We start from the raw sequence: 13,457 nt of genomic DNA, 5'->3' as shown, positions 1-13,457 counted from the left end.
GTGATCACTTTACACTTTACCATGGGGGGCACCGCGGAGTAATAGTCTTTGATAGAATAGAATGACTAGTAGTACTGAACCGGGTTACATTTCCGACTGGCGGAGTTGTGTCATATCATCAGGAAATCATCGGCTCAACCGGGCTCATAAACTGTGAAAACTAGGTCGCAAGCGGATAATACCAATTAACATCATTCACCTTACACCATTACAGCGTACCATATCTCCACCATTGAGGTCGTTGTTGACAGTAAACCTCAGTACCGATACACGTCCAAAGCCCAAAATCAACTTCAGCGTGATTTACAATACCTAGGATCGTCCATTCTTATTTATTGCATCTTGTATTCTGGTAAAATTCACCACACAGCAATATGTCCGATTCATCAATATCGTCAAAGATCACTGATACTGTGAAATCAACAGCTGGATCAATTGTATCAACAGTAAAGCCGGCTGAAAATGAATTGGCAAGATGGAGAAGGACTTTTGATAAATTCGCAAAAGAAGATGTTGAGGGAAAGAAGTGAGATGAATGAATTGTGAATGTATGGGATGGCTGGTATTGACCAATTGCAACTGTTATATTTAGATACTTGAATCCTTCGCAGTTTATCGACGCAATTGCACCCACGGATGAAGGTTTCAGTAAAATAAAGCGAGAGCAATATACAAACTGTATGTACCTTGCTGACAAACATACGTGGTCGCTACAAACTAACTGGGTGTATTCCATTACACTTAGTGTTCAAGGTAGCTGATGGATCTAACAGAGGTTTAGTATCATGGGAGGACTTTGTCGTATTTGAGACTTGTGAGTAGCTTTGGTAGACTAACATGATATGCGAAAGCTGATGTGAACGATATAGTATTGAAACGAGTAAGTAGCTGGAATACCGGATGACAGGTCGATAAATTGACATATTGTAGCCGGATGCGGATTACCAACTTGCTTTTCTTGTATTCGATACGTGAGTATACATGAACGTATATGGTCATTAGATACTGACAGAGGGATTCATAGCGATGCTTCCGGAACTATTGAATTCGAAGAATTTAAAGCTGTACTTTCTGCCAACACTGCTGCTAGTGGTATTCGTAAGTTAGCGCGAATGCGCAAAGTTATATCCGCTAATTTAATAATTCAGCTTTCGACTTTGATTGTAACTGGATGAAGCTTTATGTTGGTCAAAGAGGTGGACGACATGTGTTAGGCTGTAAGTATCTCTCCTTTGATATGTATAGTTTTCAAGCTAATTACTGTTTCAACTAGATCACGAATTCACCCAACTCATAAAGGGATATCAAGGTGAAAGACTTCGTCAATCTTTCCATCACTTTGATCAAGATGGAGACGGTTATATCAGTCCAGAGGAGTTCCAAAGGATTATTGTAGAAATTGCAGGTCACAAATTATCTGATTCAGTTCTCGAGAGATTACCTACACTTTGTACAATGAACCCAGGAAGAAAAATTAGTTATTCCGAAGTTATCGCTTTCCACAACAGTGAGTGATTTTGTTGTTTCTCTCTTGAAAAGGAGTTGTTGCTGATATCATATGGGTTAAACCTTTTTAGTCATTCGAGGTATGTTAGAGACTACGAAAACAGGCGAGAGCGGTTACACTAACCTATTATTGCAGAAATGGACGCTGTCGAACGAATCATCGAACACGCTGTAAGGAAGTCTAAGGATGGTAGAATTGATATTTCAGATTTCTTGGATGAAGCTGCTTCAAGTATGCGATATGGAATGTTTACTCCTATGGAAGTGAGTGTAGCTCTAGCGTGATTAGCCATAAACAATAAGCTAACCTTGGGACCAGGCCAACATCATCTGGCATTTCGCTACACGTGGAAGTGCTTCTACAAGTTCCAGACTTGGTTTGGCTGATTTCCAAGCCTTACTTGATGCCAAAGTGAGTTGACTAAAATCGATCAAGCTAGAAACTACAATGACTGAGCTTGCCTATTGTAGTGGCAACCACCTGAAGCTGCTGTTCAACCTGCAGTTACTACAAGCCGAAGTTTCCTTTCGCAGTTGGGTCAATCCGCTTATGGTTTCGTTCTCGGTGGTATAGCTGGTGGTATCGGTGCTTATGTGAGTAAGATTTTCAGTTGTTATTAGATTGATGACTAATGCAGCGATTTAGGTGGTCTACCCAATTGATTTGGTTAAAACTCGGTATGTAGTGCATCTGATCGCTTTTCCGTAATTGTACTGACAGCAGGTCACGTTAATAGTCTTCAAAATCAACGTTCTACTGTAGTTGGAGAAGTACTTTACCGAAATGCTGGAGATTGTATAAAGAAAGTCTACGCAAATGAAGGTGGTGTTAGAGCTTTCTACCGAGGTGTCTTACCTCAGCTTGTCGGTGTGGCACCTGAAAAAGCTATCAAATTGACTGTCAACGACTTTGTTAGAAAGAAGGCAACAGATCCTGAAACTGGAAGGATCCCATTATATATGGAAATCTTTGCTGGTGGTATGGCAGGTGGTTGTCAAGTCGCTGTTACAAATCCTTTGGAAATTACCAAGATTAGATTACAAATGGCTGGTGAAATAACGAGAGCTGAAGGTGGTAATGCTGTACCAAGAGGTGCAATACATATTGTTAAACAGCTTGGTTTAATAGGTTTATATAAAGGTGCTATTGCTTGTTTCTGGAGAGATGTTCCTTTCTCAATGATCTACTTTACATCTTACGCCCACTTAAAAAAAGATGTTTTCCATGAAGGTAGAAGAGGTAAAGTTCTTAGTTTCGGTGAACTTCTTACTGCTGCTGGTATTGCAGGTATGCCAGCTGCTTATCTTACAACACCCGCAGATGTTATAAAAACAAGACTTCAAACTCAAGCTAAAGCAGGTCAAACCGTGTATAAAGGTGTAGCAGATGGTTTCAGAAAGATTTTACAGGAAGAAGGTGTAAAGGGTGAGTTGCAGCTATAAAATAATCGGACCTTGTGACTAACGATTGATCTTTTTTGTCTATAAAGCATTATATAAGGGTGGTCTCGCTCGGTGAGTTGTTATTGGCCGTTTTAGCGTGTGAATATCCTCTGACATAAATCATCATTCTGTAGAGTCATCCGTTCGTCACCTCAATTCGCTGTAACCTTAGCAATGTATGAAGTACTTTCCAAGACATTCCCTTACCCATTCGCTCCTGCTGTACCTATCGCAGCAAGTGCAAGACCAGCATTATCGTCATCACAGGATATTTCAAGAATAAGAGCAAGAAACGCACTTAGAATTTTATTAGATTGTTCTTCAAGATTCGGTATGGTCGATAGTCAATCCGCTTCAAAAGGTGTTGCTAGTTTACCAAAAATATTTAAATCATAATCAATATGATATCAAACTAATCTGTTAAAAAAAAGATTGTACATTGTTTATGTAAAGAGGGGAAAATAGTAAATCGGATTATTTGCTTTAGATTTAGTTGTCATAATTCTTGCTTAGGGGAATGAAAAGAATTTATAAATCAAAAACATAGCATATATTTATTATGCATCATACAGATATATTCACTGAATACGATGCGGAATTATTTGCCTGTCTTTCTTCAGCATTTATGTATTCACCAAACGGAAGCACCAAACAGTATTTATTGAGACCACCTTGCTACAAGCAGGACCTGATCTCCTCTTACCAAATCATAAGTGTCTCGAATTAACTGCAGTAAACCTTTTACTAATCGAGTGACCCTGGAAATCTCATTCAGCTCACTAGAACTGCCAGAATTTGTTCATACAGAACGAATTGCTGACTTCTCGCTGTCACATTATGGAGTCAGTCTATGCACACTAATTAATGCTGACTTGTCTGATGGGAATACTACGTCGAAAATCGCCCAACAAAGATAATTATTAATCATGCATCGTCCTGTCCTGTCTATAATGGGAATTTAAGTATATACATAGAAAGCGGGTAGAAAGGGTGTGTATTGGGTTCTGAGAAACTCGTATTTTGAGAGATTGAACCCCTTTATGCCATATGAGCGGCTCCGGCACCACCTTTAGTAAGCATATTGTGGTTTCGGATGAAAGCACCAAAGATCAAAGCAAGTATGCAAGCAGCAATGATAGGAATAAATGATTTGGTGATACTGATGATGTAAGCTTCAATGACGGGAGGTTGTTGATCTACAGGTAATTCATAGATAGCTGAAACGGATTGTCGAACCATTTCGAAAGGAACGTTGGGGGCGAGTTTCTTGATTTCGGTATTTAAAAAGACAGATTGAACGGTGTTGATGATTCCTAAGCGAAAGGTTAGCTCATGATAGCTGCGATTGAAAGGGACCCGCACTAACCAATACCAATAGCAGCACCAGTAAGTTGGAAGAAGGAAACGATACCAGTGGCTTGAGGTAAGAGAGCAGGTCGATCGTGGTATTCTGCTTGTACAGCGATGAGCACGTTTTGGAAACTCAATCCAATACCGAAACCAGCCAAGATTTGATAACCAAGAATTCGGGAGTTTGACATTTGAGCATCCATGGTGTAGAGTAATCCGAAACCAATTGCAGAGATTGGAGGACTGCAGGGCCAGAGTCAGCGAGTGCGTCTCGACGTAGTATGAAAATGGCTTACCCGATAAGCAGGAAAGGGTAGTATCGTCCAAATTTGGTAGTTACACCACCGGAAATGAAAATAGCAACACAAATTGATAACATGAAAGCGATGATATCGATACCAGATTTTTCAGGCGAGTGTGCTCGACCCTAATCATATTATAAGCGTTGATTAACAAAGGTATGAGCGGACACTTACAGCTTGATAGAAGAGAGGAAGTTGGTATGTACCACCCAACATGGCCAACATAAAGAAGAACATGGCTCCAGCACAGGCGATGACTGATCGGTTGGTGAGCAAAGAGAGGGGAATTAAAGCGTGTTTGTCGTAGTAAACTTGCCAAGCACCAAAGGCAATGACAAGGAAACCACCAAGGATGAAAAGGAGGATGATTCTCCAGTCTAGTTGACAAATCAGCAAGAGGTAAGAGCAGAAACGTTGATTTCACTTACTGCCCCAGGCATATTGGTTACCTCCCCAAGCTAAAGCCAAGAGAAGACAGGTGATGGTAAGGAAGATCAAGGCTGTACCGACCCAATCCATTCTTCTTAGTTTCCCCAAAATGGTTCGATCGTGAGGCGTGTTTTCGTTGACTTCAGGATCACGAGCGGGAAGGAGGAAGACAACAGCTGCAGCAGCTACACCACCGAAAGGAAGGTTGATCCAGAAACACCATCTCCAAGAAACTCTTTCAGTGAAAACACCACCTAATAAAGGTCCTACGACTGAACTGATGACGAAGACGATACCGAAAGAAGCCATGAAAGCGGCTCTTTGATCGACACGAGTGACAACGGCGATGACGGCGAGGATAGATACGAACATTCCCGATGCACCTAAGTAAGAATTCATTGTTAATTCGTCAAGGGCAACAGGAAGAAGAAATTGGGCGAGGAACGCGATGACCGGGAAGCAGTCACGAAGCGGTTTAGAGACAACTCACCAATTCCTTGAACAGCTCTTCCACCGATCAAGGTGGTCATATCTTTAGCTACAGCACAGATCAAAGATCCAAGCTCGAAAAAAAAGACGGCACCAAGAAGCATCCATTTGGCTTTGATAATGGTAAGAAGTTGACCGACGAGAAGGATAAGACCACATTGTGTAACTATAAATATATTATAAGCTTTGTACGGGTATCAACGTAACAAGGACTTACGGAAATAACCAGTGATAATCCACGATACTTGGTCGAAACTGCAAGAACAGATATTAGCGACATCGAGGGATCACCAGGATACTACTCACGCTTGGAACTCGGATACAATTTGTGGGATAGCAGTTGAAACGATGGATTGATCTGTGCATGGTATTAGCGGTCAAACAGTAACAATTTGTATGTATTATGCATACCTAAAGCGAACATCTAAGATTACCGATCGTCAGCAAGAGGCGAAAGGAAAATCTTGGCATTTTTCCGATTTTACACTCACAAATACACTCAACATCAGCGATAAGAATACCAAATATAGTCTATAACCAGATAATAACCCAGAAGTATCTTGCTCAGGTTGAGCTTTTTCGACATCTTTACCCTCTACTTTGCCAGAATGGTTAGAATTGTTTAGAGTCAGATCTTGGCTTCCTGTACGACTGAGTATTGGTGTCTGTGCTTGACCGTATTCAACAGCTTCAGACGCGAGGCCTCTTTCTACACTCTGAAGAATTGTAGGTTCTTGTTGATGACCATTTGAGTGCGAATGATTTGCTGCACTATCGTGCGTTGTCGACATGATGATTACTTTGATAAAAAGAGTTGATGTAAGTTAGGTGTATTATAATTATAAATTGACAGAAAAATAGATGGAAGAGATAAAATGAAGTGACGGGTCTTAAAGTGCTATTATAAGTATGAGAGAATCAGTTTTTTAAGTGCCGATATGTATCGTAAGTCCTGATCATTCAACTTTGTAGATTCTCGGTCAATAGCAAAAGTCAAAATACTATAATATAGTATGGTACCTGACCGACGGCCATATATCTATCATATCCTTTTACCCTTTTATTCAATACAATTATCAATCTTACTCTCTTAGTATAAGTATAAGTGTAAGGCACGTGCTAAATGTAATCGGGTTACTGTACCTCCAGACTGTGATCGAGGCGCCTCCATAAGGTAAGAAATCTCATTGATTTGCATGTTAGACTACCCTTCCTCTCCGTCTTTTTTACGTGACTTCTTCAAGTATCTCCGCTAAGCCGGCTTGACATCTCAATCATCCTCTATCCTTTTCCCCTTTATGAGAGCACGTACCTTCGGCCTCAAAAGGATGTTCATTTTTCATGTTTTTGATTAGCCCGAAGGTCTTAAATTGCTTTTTTAGTTTGATCCAACCCTCTTCATTTACTTGACACTAACGAGCTAATCCGCATGGCAACAATAGTGGTAAACATAAAGGTAGTAACCTTCCCCAAATTATCAATCTGAAAGCTAGAGTCTTGTGTCAACTTTACGAAGCCTTGTGCAAGAGTCACTATGGCTGGGCCAGGGCATAAACCCACAAGTCCCCAACCTGCACCAAAGGCAACCGCACCTATAATAAGTTTGATATCTATATCTTTTCGAGTGGGAATTTGCCAACTTTCCCATGAAAATTTGGGTCTTGGCGTTTTATTTTTGATTGTTGCATAATGTATTGCGTTGGGCAGAACACCACTAAGCATCACCATCGAAAGGGATGGGTCAAAGTGTTGAAGCCGAGGGAACCGTAAAAATCCCATAACTTTGAGCGGGTCGGCCATGCCAGATATCGATAGCCCGAGGGAGAAGATTAATCCGAGAAGAAAGTATGGGGCGGAACGTAGAACGCGCGAAGTTGTTTTGGTGTTGAGGAGTGTTTGGCGTAAGACTGAGTAAGCGAGTTTACACCCGGCAATAACAGTTATAAACAAAGCTATCGTCGATGAAGATGGTTTGTCCAATCTATTGGCGGGTACAGCCGAGGAAGATGTCGAGAGAGGTGAAATGTTTGCGGTGAGGACAGCTGTCGTGAAGAATGTAAAAGTAGCGACGATTGATCGAGGTGATAATCTTGAAACACCACACAACATGTGTCCACTTGTACAACCTGATCCGAGCTGACACCAATACTCAATACAAATATGGCTATGATTGAGTAAGACAACTCACTCTGGTTCCAAAGCCAACCAATCCACCAGCTAAAGCTAATCTACCATAACTCACTTGAGCGATTGATGCCAATCCATCTCCAGGGAAATACGTTTCAAGTCCTGTTATATGACTCAAGACAGGTCCAGCAAGGAGTCCTACAATAGTAGACGGTTGCCATAACTCTTGAGTACCGAAAAGTGAACTGTTAAGAATTCCAGATATACCAAAAACACGACCTGTGTCTTCGAGTAAAGATGATGAAGAAAGATGAAGTAGGTATCCACCAAGGAAAGTTTGGATGGGAGTGAAGGGCATGATTATATACAAGTTATGCCCAGATGCAATCGTAGTCTTGTAGACTGTTGTTACATATAATATACATTGCAAAAGGACAACGTCGACGAATGCATACTTGATGCTTATGAATTTCTTGTTATATAATTCAACGGCCGCCTTGGAGGAGAATAATAGGGGTTTGCTGTTTTCGGCGTCTGACTTCTATACGCGTGCTGTTTACTTGGCTCAATGCGTCTTCGTCCTTGTCTTTTGTTAAGAACAATCTGTTCTCAATATTTCGTCCTAAACTACCTTAGGTCCTTATCTTATCTTAAATCATATTTTATCAAAATCACATGAATTCGTATGCAGCACAAAGTTATCAGTAATGCCGTATCGCGCGACTTCCACCATATCCCGATTTACCAGGGGACACACTCCATCCAGCATATCATCACCATAAACCAAGAATTGCATTCTGCATATCATCTTATTCAGTCACATGGGTACGTACTATTAAGGAGTGGTTATAGCTATTTATAAGGTACTCATCCCATGTTATCAGAACAAATTTCACGGCATGTCGGTGGTTATACGGCCCGGACGAGGTGGAGGTGTACTATGACATTGAAACCTATAAGAACGCAACGCAGAACTGTTTGCAACAGTCCTTCCCAAATCAACAGCAAACATAGTCATGTCGGCCAAATTGACTCTACAGAGTACTGTTGAATTTCATACCGGGAGGGAGATGCCCCGGCTGGGGTTCGGATCTGGAGGATTGAAAGGGGATGTCGGTGTTGAAGCTGTATCACACGCTATGAAGACTGGATATTTGATGGGTAAGCGATCATTTGATGCGCCTGCGAATCAATGCTGATAGTATGGATAGTTGATACTGCCCAAATGTATGGCAATGAAGAGGGTGAGTGATATGAGATTGAGGGTATCGTCAATCGCTGATTGGGTTTTCAGAGGTTGGCCAAGGTATCGCTCAATCGAAAATTCCTAGGGAGCAATTATTTATCTGTACAAAATGGCAACCACCACCTGAAGGATCTGATCTTCGACCTACTCCAGAGCAAGTTAGGGATGAAGCTAGAGAATCTGTCAAGAGACTTGACAAGTCTAGATTCGAAAAAGAGTACTTGGATTTAATGATTATCCACCATCCTAGACCTGATGCAGAAGGCAGAGCTAATCACTGGAAAGGTTTGGCTCTCGCTCAAAAGGAAGGTTGGGTAAAAGATATCGGAGTGTCGAATTTGTAAGTGGACATATTGTTATAAGATAAACTGCTTATGATTTTTGTAGCAATATCAAACACCTTGAAGCGCTTCCTTCCCCACTACCTGCTGTTAACCAAATCGAATTACACCCATGGTGTCAACAACGTGAAGTGGTTGATTATTGCAAATCCAAAGGAATCGTTCTTCAAGCTTTCTGTCCTCTTGTCAGAATAAGAAAGGATAAATTCGAGGATCCAGTTGTAGTAAAGATAGCTTCAAAGCATAACAAGGGAGTAGCGCATGTTCTGCTCCGATGGAGTCTACAAAAAGGGTGAGTCTGATTGTGCAATCCGCGGCATATAGGCTAATCGATTTGACAGCTTTGTACCTATTCCCAAGGCATCCTCTCCTGCTAGAATCGATGCAAACAAAGATGTATACGATTTTGAGCTTGACGAGCAAGATATGAAGGAGTTGGATGGTTTAGATCAAGGTGCTGCTGGACGAGTTTCAGGTATCGACCCTGCTCATCTTCCAGACTAGTCTGCTCGAAAAATATCCGTTGTATAAAAATATGCATGTATAGCTACGTTATCAAAGAAGAATCTAGATAGCAACCTTGTTCTGAGCTCTGAAAGCGATTCTCATGCCCAAAACAGCTAATAGACAGGTAGTAGCGAGAACGAAGAAGACGTTACCTTCTTTATTTTCCTGTCCTCCGCTCATCCACTGTTGAAGAGGAAGAAATACTGCTCCCATGCAGAAATTCAATGTCCAATTCAAAGCCAAACCGATACTTCCAGCAGCGGTCACAGCGTGTTTGGGCATGACTTCGGGTAAGACGACCCATGTGACGGGTCCTAGACCCATAGAGAAAGCAATGACAAACGAGAAGATTCCAGTTACGGATAAGGCTTGAGCATCATAGTTGATTCCCAAGCCGAGGAGAACAGCAGCAATTGCCATGAAACATGTAGGAATAAGGAGCAATCGATGTGAGCCAAGACGCTGAATACAAGTCAGCAAACTATTTGACAACGAGAAACACCAAACTCACCTCTATAAGGAATGCTGGAAGGATCGTTATTGGTAATTTGGTGATGATGATGAATAACGCAATCAAACGAGAGTTGGACTGGAAGACTGGGGTGAGAATGCGGGTGGAGAAGTACATAACTAACAAAGAAGAATAAGCTCCCATCATAACCTAGGAAACACATAGTTCACTCACCTGGTGAGACTCCGCAGAATTGCTGTGCTAATTGAGTGACAAGGACCACGGCAACTATATGAAGAATTAGCAGCAGTCAGGATATCGGATAAGATAACTTACGACCACGAGTCACAAGAGGGTCTTTGGAGAATAACAGCTCTTTTATGCTTAAAGGTCTCTGATCGTCCGAAGGGAGTAAACTGGTTTCTTCATCACTTTCTTCGTCACTTCTAGCATTATCCTCTGGTAAATTTATGAATAGACTTCCTAGTGATTGTAAGATGGCTAATCCAACAGACACCGCAAAGACGTATCTCCAAGCCATGGGTTCAGCGAAAGGAAATGACAGACTTTGGGCGATTAACATCCCAATGACAATGAAGATCTGGTTCATGATCCCCAAAGCTCGTTTGATAGCAGGTGGAGCTACTTCTGAAAGAACAAGAGGGACTGTGACTGTCGTCAATCCACATCCTAATCCTATGATTATACTGTTTGCTTATCAGTAAGTACACGCTGCGACAGAGGAAACAACATACCGAGCAGCTATCATCACAGCCATACTATTTGCCAACCCTAAAAGCACTGATCCTATCAGGACATGGAGAGCAGATAATCTAAGAGTTCCAACACGACCCAGTCGATTATTGACAGTAGTAGCTGCAATTGAACCTAGTAACCCTCCTAGGGTGAAGATAGCTGTCACTACACCGAATGCGCTGGGCTGCCTATAGGGTCAGATAGATCCATTCGGGATGGATGATACACTTACATTCATTTGTATACAGCTTTTAAGAGCTATTGGACTGACTGAATGAGGGGTTATTGATCCAGCACCTCCACAAGTAAGCGGTCCTTGAATCCCGTTGAGACTACTAATAGCAAAACCATACTGAGCGGCATGTAAAGCAGCCCATCCGGCTGTTAAGCCTGTGCGAACGGACATGGTGTAGTTTGATGAAAATGTCAAGTTGCGAAAAGTTAAATCTGCTAGTTGACAATGATCAGAAGACAAGTAATAATATCAAGAAAGATTGAAAGCGAGATTCCTCAAAATCTCAAAACAAAGTCTGTCGATTGCTTAAACCGACATCGGACCGGATAATTCCTCATTTTTCAGCTTCAGGGTGGACCGGCGCCGGAGTGAAATATAATGAGGTGTACGAGAGAGTTGCATGGTAATGACGTGCAATATACACAAGTAGAAAGCACGTATAAAAAGTTCAGAACAATATATACCGTTTCTCGTCGCTGGTCGTCAAATACTCATCTTATTATGTGGTCATAATTATTGGTGGTTGGGTCTCTGCTTTCGACGGGTCTCGCTGGCGTGATTGATATCACCATCCCTTCGGCTGGCGAGCTCATCTCTGATGTTGATACTCTCATACATCTCACATCGTCTGTTCTTCATTTTGAGAAAAGCTTTCTTGATCTTTCAACTCGAGAAAAGAGAAAGCGGTGTACCCTTCATGCCTTGGGTCATGAGAAAGATGACTCTGAAAATCTCATTGCCGCGGTCAAGAAATGTGGTAGAGGCGGTATCATCACATTGCCAGATGCGAATTAGTAAGTATCGTAAGCTACGAAATATGTTAACAGGTAAAATAGCACCATTGGTCAACCTCTAGATATCACGCTAGAAGACTCGGTTCTCGATATCCATGGCTGGCTGTCCTTCACCACCGATGTGCAATACTGGATCGATAATCATTTCCCTTTCGAGTTTCAAAATCAGTCGTTAGCTTTCATCGTTCGAGGTCATGATTATATCATCGACGGAAATGATAAAGGTGGTATCGATGGTAATGGTCAAGTATGGTATAATTATGCCAAAGATTTCGGTAATAAATATGGAAGGTAAGTGAACGTAAATGGCAAGAATGTTTTCGTTAACGTTTTCCTTAGACCTATGTCTCTGACAATTAAGGAATCCAAAAACGTTTTGATCAAGAATTTCAGTATTATCCAACCTCAATTTTGGGCTTCATTAGTTTGGAAATCTGAAAATGTTTACTTTAAGGATTTTTACGTGAACGCTACTAGTTTTAACCCGAAGTCAGCTTCTGATCAAAAGAACTGGTTGCAAAATACCGACGGATCTGATACATATCAAAGTCACAATGTCACTTACGAGAACTTTGTGTATCAAGGTGGTGATGACTGTATCGCCCTTAAACCTAACAGTACATTGATTACTGCTCGGAATGTAACCTGTTTCGGTGGTACTGGTATCGCTTTTGGTTCCATCGCTCAATATGCAGGAGTCAAAGATATCATCGAGGACGTGCTTCTCGAAGATATGCGACTTTACCCTTCCAGCCAGTGTCCAGGATACCAAGGAGTTTACTTCAAGTCTTGGCTTGGGTAAGTTACTTCCCACATTTTGACCACATTGGCTAAATCTCTTGATTAGGTATGAAATCGGACATCCTCCCAACGGTGGTGGTGGTGGGTATGGTTACGCCAAGAACATTACTGTAAGAGATGTATATATGGAGGATATATGGCATCCATTGGTCGTTCAATCCGAGTCAGTAGTCTCAGACTATTGACGAAACAAGAACTAACATATTTTTAGCTTGACATACCTCGAAATGGATAGAAAACAATATGCCGATTCTGGCTTGTTCGAATGGTCAGATATCCACCTCAAGAATTTCAGTGGTAACGGGCTTGCCAATAGGGTTGCATGGATGTCTTGCTCCAAACTCACCCCTTGTCATGACTGGACTTTTAAAGATATCAATATCGAGCCCGGAAAGAACGACCATCCCGAAATTCATTACACCTGTAACAACTTTGTTTTAGGCGGTGGTGACGGCTTGAACCAGTGTCATCCAAGTAACTCGACTCTGGAGACGGATAACGGAGGGACATTGTAGATGATTGACTGTAAATTATCAGCAGGACAATAGCATATATTGTGATAATACCAAGTGTCTGATGCATTATAGTTTCCATCTTCAAGAGCGTATCCACTTAATTACGTAATTACCGGACGGACCGATATTGTCCGGTGATCATTAGAACAGTTTTGTCCGTTTCAT

The 13,457-nt window shown here is 41.5% G+C and overlaps 6 protein-coding genes across 6 annotated transcripts; 3 read left to right on the top strand and 3 right to left on the bottom strand.

The window, feature by feature from the left end:
* Positions 1-374: 374 nt before the first annotated feature.
* L201_001272 (uncharacterized protein) lies at positions 375-3,345 on the top strand (the record flags this gene model as incomplete). Its single annotated transcript, XM_066217062.1, has 16 exons — positions 375-526; positions 593-678; positions 746-814; positions 870-880; positions 931-971; positions 1,025-1,098; positions 1,149-1,217; positions 1,274-1,507; positions 1,578-1,586; positions 1,643-1,770; positions 1,826-1,918; positions 1,978-2,100; positions 2,153-2,184; positions 2,244-2,932; positions 2,997-3,021; positions 3,084-3,345. 16 exons carry the CDS (start codon positions 375-377, stop codon positions 3,343-3,345), a joined length of 2,097 nt encoding a protein of 698 aa, XP_066073159.1.
* Positions 3,346-3,987: 642 nt separating this feature from the next.
* L201_001271 (uncharacterized protein) lies at positions 3,988-6,310 on the bottom strand (the record flags this gene model as incomplete). The annotated part of the gene is made up of 10 exons (XM_066217061.1): positions 3,988-4,262; positions 4,316-4,542; positions 4,596-4,726; positions 4,776-4,978; positions 5,030-5,413; positions 5,521-5,685; positions 5,737-5,774; positions 5,826-5,877; positions 5,931-5,943; positions 6,011-6,310. 10 exons carry the CDS (start codon positions 6,308-6,310, stop codon positions 3,988-3,990), a joined length of 1,788 nt encoding a protein of 595 aa, XP_066073158.1.
* Positions 6,311-6,917: 607 nt separating this feature from the next.
* Positions 6,918-8,004, bottom strand: L201_001270 (uncharacterized protein; the record flags this gene model as incomplete). The annotated part of the gene is made up of 2 exons (XM_066217060.1): positions 6,918-7,655; positions 7,708-8,004. The coding sequence occupies 2 exons, from the start codon at positions 8,002-8,004 to the stop codon at positions 6,918-6,920; spliced, it is 1,035 nt and encodes a 344-aa protein (XP_066073157.1).
* Positions 8,005-8,662: 658 nt separating this feature from the next.
* Positions 8,663-9,737, top strand: L201_001269 (uncharacterized protein; the record flags this gene model as incomplete). Its single annotated transcript, XM_066217059.1, has 5 exons — positions 8,663-8,807; positions 8,858-8,890; positions 8,941-9,232; positions 9,280-9,525; positions 9,575-9,737. 5 exons carry the CDS (start codon positions 8,663-8,665, stop codon positions 9,735-9,737), a joined length of 879 nt encoding a protein of 292 aa, XP_066073156.1.
* A 63-nt stretch (positions 9,738-9,800) lies between these two features.
* L201_001268 (uncharacterized protein) lies at positions 9,801-11,353 on the bottom strand (the record flags this gene model as incomplete). The annotated part of the gene is made up of 6 exons (XM_066217058.1): positions 9,801-10,202; positions 10,252-10,370; positions 10,426-10,479; positions 10,528-10,898; positions 10,947-11,131; positions 11,180-11,353. The coding sequence occupies 6 exons, from the start codon at positions 11,351-11,353 to the stop codon at positions 9,801-9,803; spliced, it is 1,305 nt and encodes a 434-aa protein (XP_066073155.1).
* A 330-nt stretch (positions 11,354-11,683) lies between these two features.
* L201_001267 (uncharacterized protein) lies at positions 11,684-13,292 on the top strand (the record flags this gene model as incomplete). Its single annotated transcript, XM_066217057.1, has 6 exons — positions 11,684-11,688; positions 11,833-11,976; positions 12,019-12,267; positions 12,316-12,774; positions 12,824-12,940; positions 12,989-13,292. The coding sequence occupies 6 exons, from the start codon at positions 11,684-11,686 to the stop codon at positions 13,290-13,292; spliced, it is 1,278 nt and encodes a 425-aa protein (XP_066073154.1).
* Between the last annotated feature and the right edge of the window lie 165 nt (positions 13,293-13,457).

Source organism: Kwoniella dendrophila, chromosome 1 (assembly GCF_036810415.1).
Source record: "Kwoniella dendrophila CBS 6074 chromosome 1, complete sequence".
Taxonomy (NCBI): Eukaryota; Fungi; Basidiomycota; class Tremellomycetes; order Tremellales; family Cryptococcaceae; genus Kwoniella; species Kwoniella dendrophila.
This window is presented reverse-complemented; position numbering and strand designations above follow the sequence as displayed.